The sequence below is a fragment of the Plasmodium fragile genome (assembly GCF_000956335.1).
Source record: "Plasmodium fragile strain nilgiri unplaced genomic scaffold supercont1.110, whole genome shotgun sequence".
Classification (NCBI taxonomy): domain Eukaryota; phylum Apicomplexa; class Aconoidasida; order Haemosporida; family Plasmodiidae; genus Plasmodium; species Plasmodium fragile.
This window is the reverse complement of record NW_012192690.1, coordinates 33,300-43,698: the sequence shown is the minus strand read 5'-3', so window position 1 is coordinate 43,698 and position 10,399 is coordinate 33,300. Positions and strand designations below refer to the sequence as shown.

At 41.5% G+C, this 10,399-nt stretch overlaps 2 protein-coding genes across 2 annotated transcripts in view; both read left to right on the top strand.

The window, feature by feature from the left end:
* Positions 1–73: 73 nt before the first annotated feature.
* On the top strand, positions 74–8,249 carry AK88_05273 (uncharacterized protein; the record flags this gene model as incomplete). The annotated part of the gene is made up of 2 exons (XM_012482875.1): positions 74–1,217; positions 1,351–8,249. The coding sequence occupies 2 exons, from the start codon at positions 74–76 to the stop codon at positions 8,247–8,249; spliced, it is 8,043 nt and encodes a 2,680-aa protein (XP_012338298.1).
* Positions 8,250–9,390: 1,141 nt separating this feature from the next.
* The window catches only part of AK88_05272 (uncharacterized protein), a gene marked incomplete at both ends in the record, with an annotated part of 5,922 nt that continues 4,913 nt past the window's right edge, over positions 9,391–10,399 (top strand). The window contains 4 exons of the mRNA XM_012482874.1: positions 9,391–9,643; positions 9,768–9,922; positions 10,059–10,116; positions 10,275–10,378. Of these exons, the coding sequence (XP_012338297.1) occupies positions 9,391–9,643; positions 9,768–9,922; positions 10,059–10,116; positions 10,275–10,378 (570 nt within the window). The remainder of the gene's footprint in view (positions 9,644–9,767; positions 9,923–10,058; positions 10,117–10,274; positions 10,379–10,399) is intronic.

The following is a 10,399-nucleotide window of genomic DNA, read 5'->3' as shown; positions in this document are numbered from 1 at the left end:
TTTTTTTTTTTTTTTTTTTCTGCCCATCTGCTACGCTTTCTTCCCTTCTTGCTCTTCTCTACTTTTTCTTAAAATGAACTGCGAAGACGAAAAGGAAAAAAGTAACAATTCTTTGACGCCTTACACGGGCGAAAAGACGAGCAAAAAAAAAGAACTTCCCCTTTTCAACGCATTTGATGACTTCAAAATTGATTATTCCTTCCACAAACAAAAAAAGTCTTGTTCTGGTGTAATAAAAAACTCATTAAATGATGGGAATGATAGCAGCTCTGATGATAACAAAGACGATTTAAAAAAGTTGATTCAAATTATAAACCATAACTATATCGATAAACATTTTTATTTTAAAAAATTAAGCATTCATGATTTGTACAAAATATTTGTCTACTCAAATTTTTTAACAAAGTCATTAATTTTATATCCTTCTTTGATTCCTCATTTTGAACGCATTATAGAGAAATTGAAAAAAATAAAACACGAACCTACCTTACCAGGAGTCGAGGATGACCATTTTGTGTTTCCTCCCCTCGACTTACCCCCCAACGAGGGTCATCGGCTGCAGGCCAGCAGCTTCATTCAGAGTGCGGCCTTAAGCAGTGGCCTAGTTAAAAATGAAACAAATACGACCCAAGATGCTACACAGAACGCAGAAAAGAAAGCCTTTCTTCTGAACGTCGGCAAGGACTCCAAGTCAAGGAATAGTTTTATATCTACTGAATTAGACGAAGAAGAAAACGACATTGGGCAAGGCGAGAATGCACGAGGAAGACACCCATATGGCACAAGATATAACCATCTGACAAACACAAACTGTGACAAAATAAACAGTGGATCCTTCTCCGAGGTTCAAAATAAAGATAAAATTTCCAATTGTAATTACAACAGACAAGCAACAGAACAAAAGAAAAACTCAGACTTATTTCCATATGAAGGACCATCCAATTATGCACCTGCAAATGTAGGGATAAAAAATGCTCCTCTGAACTCTACAGTGAATGTGAAGAGCCCATGTGCTGTCCATAATAGCCACACGAAGAATGCCACCTCTGAGTACGATCGGGGTAATGGGAATAATGGCATAAGTAGAGACAATCCTAGCGTATCCATCCCATCAGTGGACAAGAATGTTCGTGTTTATAAAAACATAAATGAGTATGACATAATCGAGCTCAAAATAAGCGCTTCTTTTAACAACAAATATATATGCCGATATATAGGTAATATTTCGATAGCTATCAACAAGCTATTTTTGTACCTCTGTTTTTTTTTTTTTTTTTTTTTTTTTTTTTTAAAGCCATAGTCGCTTCTTCCCCCTCTTACGCTAATTCTGTCCCTTTTTTATCCCCCCAGGCATCCACAGCGGAATGACGTTATACAACATACACCGATGCATCTGCATATGCTTGGGAGTCAAAAAGGAAGACACGGACAACTACTTGCACGTTTTTATATTAAACAATGGAAACATTTATGGGAGCGGCAAAAAATGCAGCGTTAGTATCATCAGGAAAATTCAAATAAACACAGATCGACACATTACCTTCAAGCACATAGTCAAGACACCGCTGTATCTCTACAAGGCAAAGGACGCAAGTAAAAATAACTTCAGCAACGATTTTCCCGTCAACTGCACAAACACATTCGATGACAAGGCCTGTCCAAATGGGGAAAGTCAATACGGCGCAGAGAGCAATCCTAACGAGGTGATACACAGCGAAAATGAGAGCACTCAAAATAGTGGCGGCCCGAGCGAGAACAACCCCCATGAGAACAGCCCAAGTAGTAGTGACCACCGTATCGCTGACGCCAACCTATACAACCCAGACCCCCACAGCAGAAACGTACACGCCAATGTCAACGTAATGGATATTTCAAACTTTGGGGAGTCCAGCAATGGCCACACATTTGTAGCATCAAATACCATGCCTAACTATGATATGCTGAACAGCATGGACAGTGCAGGAGAGATGAACCACTGCAATGTTAGCATACCCACATTAAGTACCATTGGTAAGGCAAACAAATTTTCCAATTTAACCAACTCGTCTAGCACCTTCTACACTCATGTGGATAGCAACATGCCTCACAACCATACCAATAATATAAGCAATAATGGAAGGAGTATCTACGGGGAAAGTCTCAACAGAGGCACATGCAACAGGATCATGCGCTGTAGCAACAGTAGCCAATTAAGTGCGGGTGTTGTGGGGGAATATCTGCGTAACAGCGGAGGTGCCAACATAAATAGTGGCCATGCGAACGGTGGTATGGCAAATCGCAACTGCTCCTACGACGCAAGCGAAAGCAATATCAACTTAAGCAACTTCCCCATTCAGAGCAAAAATATGAAAACGAACGAAGTCTCAAATAATGCCCACTTGAACGAAAACCATTCCGACGTGGAACTACAAAACGATAGCCACAAAGTAGGCGACAATAACGACTGCGATGTGAAGGGTCCATCTTCGAGTGAGAACTACGCACGAGAGGATGATCAAGAAATGGAGGACGCCACTGCTGAAGATGATTACAAAAGGGAAAAATACAAAAAGGGAGAATGTCACAAAAATGGGCATGATCAAAATGGAAGCCGTGCCAACCGCAAACACGATATCCCTTTACGCAGTACCGAATCCACCTATGCAGACGCGACCCATGCGGACGAGCACCCCCTAAACAAGCTATGCGATGAAGCACAAAAAGTAGTATCACCAAACACCCGTAGAGACACTTGTTACCTTTACATGAATAGTCAGGAAGAAAATCACAGCTGTACGCTTAACACAATGTCGAGTGATAGCAGCCCCTACAAGCACGCTATGTCTGCCATCTCGCCTACAACAAGTCATCACCCTTTCGATCACCCTTTGCACGCCCGCAATAATTACACATTCAGCGCACAACAGAATGATACACACAGCTACCACCCTAATGGAATGAACACATCTGAACAACATGAATTCGCAAATGAGGAACTGCAGTCCAATTATCCCTATCCTATAAATCTGTCTCCCCAGTTTAACCCCCATATCAAGTTCAATCACGCACTTAGCATGCACAATGTAGATGAAAAAAATGGGGCACAAAGTGGACAAATCATGGACGATGCAGATTACCCAACAATTGATAGTAACTGCCAAGATGATGGCTCGTCGAACCCTTTTTTATTTCCCACGAGTACTTTCCCCAACTATCCCTACAACCTAAACGGGATAAATACCACAAATTATTTTCTTCACAAAAACGGAAACAACCTCACTCTTCATGATGAGAATGCGCCAAACGCCCACATCTACAATGATCCCATGCACAATCAGGAGAACCACATAGAGTATCAAAATGTTATGAACAATACTTTTCATGAGAGAGACTTCTCAAATTTTAGCAACCCTAATTGGTGTATCCCATATGATCATTTTCCTCAATCAAATAATGCCACTTATGCAAATGGATCAACAGCTAGCTCCTACATGGACAACTCATTTGCAGCTTCTCCGCTTGATAACACTTTCAATCCCCAGCAGACAGACCACTACTGGAATGATGCGAAATGCGAACAAGGTGATTCATCTAAGAGCTGCAAAAATAAAGACCACTCAGAAATATCGGAACCAATAAAACATAACGACGTTGATGAATCTGCTGCTTCCACACAAGCAGAGGATAACGCCATGAGAAACATAGTACCAAATAGCGGTAGAGCTATAACTAATAATTATCCCCCCTGGGGCAATTACAATTCCACATCTATAACGCATGTAACAACCCATTTGAACAGCAAAATGGAGAGTCAAGAGAATCATACTGAGATGCCAAAAGAAACAACTGCAGACGTGGGGAAAGAACAACCTCAAAATGATGTTCAGCCGGACGCCGTGCAACGTCACCCAAGTGGCAGAACCGATCAGGAAGGCGAACCAAATGGAACAAACGAAAGTGCCACTAATAATTGCATAAACAGGGAAGATGAACCTACAGAAAAACACCCTTTGGAAGATGACAAAATTTACAAAGGCGTACAGTGTGGAAGCATCCCCACATGTAGTAAAAACGAGAATGAAGCCCAACCGCGTAAGGACGAAATGAATCACACAGAAAAAGTCGCATCGAACCACGCATCATGCCATAATGACGCAGCAGAAGTAGAAAAAAGCAAAATAAAAGAGCAAACCCAAAAAATGAAGGATAGTCCCCCTGTGGAAGAAACAACGAACGGAGATATGCAGAAAGGGAGTGAAGCCTCCAAAGAAATTATCAATAGCGAAGAAGAAGCAAGTGATTGTATCAACAGCGACCATATGGGTGACAGAAAAACATGCGGCATTCTCAGTACTCACAGCATGGATGATGAACATGCCACGGAGGGGGGAGGATGCAACCCTGTATCTTGCAACTCCGTATGTGAGCAGAAATTGGGAGATGGTACGCACGCCCAAGAGATCAACCAGGACATTAACACGAAAGAGAATAATCCCCAAATGGAAAATGCACACATCTCCAACATTTCAAACACATGCCATGATGATAAGAATAGCACCTCCGTTAGAACAGAACAAAACGGAATCTCCAACTTTTGCAACACTTTTAACGATACAGAAAATGGAATGAATGGACGTAAATCACATCAAGAGGTTGGGTGCAGCCATACAGGAAAATCCCACACGCAGAAAAAAGAGAGAAAGGAAGAGGATTATTCATATTCACAAAGTGGAGAGAATACATCACCGGATACCCACCTTGTGTGTGAACAAAATGGAAGCAGTGTCCGCCCCACGGATGTAGTTCAAAGCGAAAGTATAAAAAATGGCTCCACATATGAACACACACATGAGGGGAAAACAAACGTGCAAGGAAAAACGGAAGTGCTTCCAACATCCGCTGATAATTCAACCAAGGAACTACACCGATTTAGCAAGTTAAATGGAGATAATGCCCCACCCACTGGAGATGCAACAACCCCAAAGAGCGACACAGCGGAACCCATTCTAGGTCGAGAAGAAATGGAAACAAAGGAAAAACCAAATAATTCGACAATGGACAAAAAGGAGAATTACGAAAAAGATATAAAACAAGGAACTCAGATAATTCTCACAAATGACAATTTTAACGAAGACAATGAAGGTAGCCATTTTTTTACATCTGAGCAAAGGGAAGGTAATATACCCCCAAAAGGCCTTACCGAAACGGAGCAACTCATTCTAGAATACCATCCCCACTTAAATGAAGAACTCAATAGTGAGGAAGATGCCCAATCCTTCAATGACCAAAATACATATATGCACCATATACAAAAAATGGTTCTAAGGACTCCACACGAAAATAGCAGTGGTGTTTCCTCCAACATGCCCAGTGGACCCATGCACACAAATCAAATTAGCGAATTCGAAACAGAAGACAAGGACAATTTGTGCCTCGAACAAAATGCAAAAGGGGATTGCAAACAGTGGGAACAGAAGTTATATCAAGAATATTTTTACACGAATAGCCAAATGAATTATATAGAAGGAAACACCACCCCGTGTTCTAATACCTCTCCAAGGACTGCAGGTAAGGTCATCCCAAAGGAGTTCACCAATAATTTTCACAAGACGAACCTTTTTGCAGACTACAACCCGTATAGCAAATCCACCAACGCAATGGTTAACAGAAATGAACATTCGCTCAACTTAGAAAATAAAAATAATGCCTATCATAAGACGTCACTTTGTTTTAAAAAGGATCTTTCAAATACGACTTACATGCAAGTGGATAATGATAATGGAGAAAACGATTGTGGGAACCATGACAATAACCCCTACCACATGACCATGTTACCGATGAATGATAAAAATGGGACAGACTTCTTCACGCAGGGGAAGCAGTACGCGAATAATGGAAGTCTCCACACCACTTCAAACACGCTTATGACCGTAGACACCGCAGTGGACACCACCGATTATATGCATAGCATGAAGCATAGCAGCCCGCACGGAAGTCTGCACAACACTGAGCATGGTAGTCAGCATGGCGAACAACAGGGGAACCAAGGGACCAACCAACGGAGCAAGCCCCTTAACACCAACCCAGTCGCAGAAGAAAACGCCACCTACTTCCCCCATTTTAACACCCCCGAACGGGTCAACGAAAACTATCCACACACTCTCTATAACATTATGTCAAGTGAAAAGGCGATACCGGAACAACCTCCATTCTACGTTGACTCAAATTGCCTAAACAAAGAAGCCGATCAAACAAAGTTCACTTCCTCCCTGTGCGGCACACATAAACCGAGTTATCACCCACCCTACTCTCAAAATGATAACCCCATAAACAGTTACAATGACTACTCATGCGATGCATCTACCTACATGATGAATAACAACGCGAATGATTATTCTAATACGTTCAGAGTGGATAGCCTCAGAAATGCAAACATGAATGTCATAAAGGAGGACACCTACTACGGTAGTGTGAACCAGGGGATGTACCTAAACATGAACGAGGTAGGGATGCACAGCACACCGATTGGCACCTTCATGCATGTGGACGAAATGAGACAAAGAGGTTGCGCAACGACACACGATATGGCTTCTAATCACTACGTCCAAATTATGCCTAATGAGGAGGACATCAATTTGAAGCACCTGCCAGACGATAACATGACGATTAGCGAATGCATAAATTCTTCCTACGCGAAAGGAGGAAATGAAAGGGACGTCGAGCCAAAGGAAAGAAGCAGTGAACAAGAGGAAGGGGACAGCGAACAAAGTGAAAAAACATTCGAAGAAAACAAATCGAGCTTTTCCATGCTGTACCTCTTTGGAAAAGTAAAATTCAATATTAGCATCATAGATATCATACACAACAAAACAAATTCGCATGACCTTCTGTGGGTTCCCAGGTGCTGCAATGGAAGCTACGGGACCTTCTTAAAAAATAATTACTTGAACGCAAATGAAATAGATAAGCACGTCCCGGAAGAGCACATTGATATCGACTGCATAAATCTCAAGCTCATGGAAACCAGGTTCAGCAAAAATGTGGCGAGCTCAAGAACCACCAAAAGGAAAAGGATGATTGACATTGACAAAACTGTCCTCCATTTCTACAAAGAACACATTAGCGAATTTTTCAACAATAAAAATAAAATCATTAAACTGACAAAAAAATTGTGCAAGTATAAAAAAAAACGAAAATATAATAGCAGCGATAATGGCAAGTGTAACGGGAAGGCTACGTCCAAGAGCTACGGAAAGGGTGACGAGGAAAACAACGCACACCCATACGAAAAGGGCAAATGTGTGAACAGCAAGACGGCCAATAAAACTAAATATAAGGGGAAGAAGAATGTGAGCCGCCAGGATTCCATCGCCGAGGACACCAAGGGGGATCCCAGCATGGACGGTGAAAATGGTGCTGAGCGCAGCGAGGAAAACGATGCAACATGTGACCACCAAAATGACCCCCTCAATGAGTCAGATGCTTATGCGCAAAGTTATCCCCCAAACTACGTCGATGAAACAGCGCACACGAACTATTATCACCAACTTAGGGATCACAACAGAGACTACTACCACTACCACACGCGAAACCAACTCAGCGCAAACCAAATGCATGCAGCAAATGCTGGAGAACACAACTACCTCATTAACGAACACGTGAATAGAAACGTCAACAAAATGGCAATACAGAATGAGCTCCTCCAAAATGATCAAATCTTTAATGACCCTTTTGTTAATAACATGCTGAGTGATATGTCAACCCGAAACGTAAATAAAAATAATTTTTACCCAAATATAATGTATCACCAATTTAGTGAACACAACGACGTCCTCCCAACTGACCATCAGTTTCACCATGAGATGGGGCCCTATTCAAATGTCCTTGAAGAAGGTTCCCCCAATGGCGACACTCTCAACAGCCTTCCTCCAACCACCTACTATAACCAACCGATGAGTCAATATTTCATGAACAATAATCCAAACGCCTTTAAATCAAACTTTGCAAATAATGCGAATACAAGAAAAGGAAAAAATCAGAACAAATCTCAAATGAGTTCCTTCAACCCTAACGACGCAGATACGAAAAGTGCTCTCCACTTGTCTCAGATACTTGAAGGGAATAATAATTTTATTAATATTTCCAACACATTTATTAACACAAATTTTGCTAAAGACCTTCACCAGACGAACGATCTGTTGGTCAATCAGAATAACTTCGATGTGAATGTTATGTCTGGCGGGTTAAATGCGAACCACTTTACACAGTAGAGCGTTCGTCAGAGTGTGCGTCAGAATGGGCGGGGTGCTATAAAATATAAATAACGAGCCAACTAAACGATATCACATTCCTGTACACCGCATAGCTCAACGGGTTGAAAGCATGTAGAAGCTTATACGAGAAGAAGGGTGTTCCACTCGAGCTGTCCTTGCATGCACTCTTCTAAGCAAATATGACATATTCAACCTTCTCCTGGTTGAATCCCAACTCTATCCTGCTCAACGCGCGTCTATACATACCTACGGACACATACGTATAGGTCCATTTAGACTGTGCGAAAACGCATCACAGGCAATTTTTCTTTTTTTTTTTTTAGTCCAATCACTTCATTTTTTTTTTTTGTTTTACGTAAATATATAGTAGTTTAGCTTTAAAAATAAAACCGCGAAAGGGAGAACTTTCTCCTCGAAAGAACCCCCAGTTGGGGGGAAATTCAACTTTTTACATTTTCCTGTGCATCGTACACTGATACGCACTTGCGGATCATAAGACTCATCTCTCAAACGCATTTCCAATTTGCGGGGGGGGGGGGGGAAAAAAAAAAAAACGCTAATTGGGGGAAATATTCAAACCTTTGCGTGTAACATACAGAAGCTGTCCTGCGAGAATATGACAATGACGAATGATCTTCGCATGCATCTGCCATAGTCTTCTAATGTGTTCCGCTCCGTTGCGTTTTGTTCATGAGATTATATTTTCACTGGTCCCCCCCTACGGCGCACTACCTAATAAATGATCGCAAGACAAGTTGGAAAAAAAAAAAAAAAAAAAAAAAAAAAATGAAGAGAAAATAATCTCATTAGTAAAATTGTGCTCCCGGGGGGAAGTACCCTCTTGGAACAGCAAATGGACTTTCCAAAAAAAATGCGTGTATACATTTTTACTCTTCATTGTCTGGCAAATTTATGAGGCAATTTTTGATGAAATGATGCATTAGGGACATGCGCACGGATGGTACCCTCTCGGAGGATACACATTTGTGCACACATAAGTACATCTACGTTGTTCAGTAAATGCACGTGTTTCGTTGCATGCGTGCACGCCACTTAGCGCCCTGCGCATATCGGTTACCGCCCTCTACCCAATGAGGCGTCACCCAAAAACATCATAGAGACAAATGAACAACTAAACATGAACGATCACATCAAGGTCTTTCTGCGCATTAAACCTAATGTCGAGAATCTGTCCAAGTTAAAAAGCGAAGACTGTGCCATATACAAAATTGACAATAACCAGTTGCACTTGTTTGAAAAAAAAAAAAGTTACAATGACACTAGCGAGCTGAAAACCAGAACGTTTAATTTCAATTACATCTTCGATGTGAATTTTCAGCAGAGTGATGTATTTGATTTGATCGGAAGAAATCTCATTAACAACTTCATCAGTAAGCGGGCGTTCGCTTCTACCTGAGTGCGTTTCTCTGCTGTTTTATGAAAGGGGCATCTCTGGATACCTGCATAACGCTACACACCTCTATTCAAAACATCCCCTTTCCCCCCATGCACAAGGCGGGTACAACAGCTCTATCCTGGCATATGGAAACACCAACAGCGGGAAAACGTACACCCTCTATGGGGACAGGACGGAATCGGAGAACAGGCAACACCATGGGCTCATTTATTTGTCACTCAGCTACTTTTTCCAGTTGAAAAAAATGAACAAGGTACGTTGCAAAAAGTAATGCATTCGTCAAAGCCCATGCGCATATGCATGGACCCATGTGTATCATTGTTCAAACAAGGACACATAACACTCCTTGTTCCCCCTTTCTCCATTTCTTCCTTTTTTCCTCCCCTCAGAACACTGAAATTTCCGTCTCCATAGTGGAGATATACCTCGAAAAAATAAGGGATTTGGGTAAAGTTCTTTTTTTTTTTTTTTTGTATCACATCTGCCCACATAAACGAAATAAGGATGTATCCACGGAAAAACATATACGAACACTGCCGCAAGAACAAATGCACATTTCATCAACCCTGCCGATTCATTTGCTGTTCCTCCCGTGCCTCCTTCAGGAAAGATATTCCAACTGTCGCAGTTGGCCACAACCACAGATGACACCATCAAGTATTACTCACAGTTTCGTGATAACATAATTAGAGAAGACGAAAAGGGCAATGTTAAAAAGGAAGAGATGAAA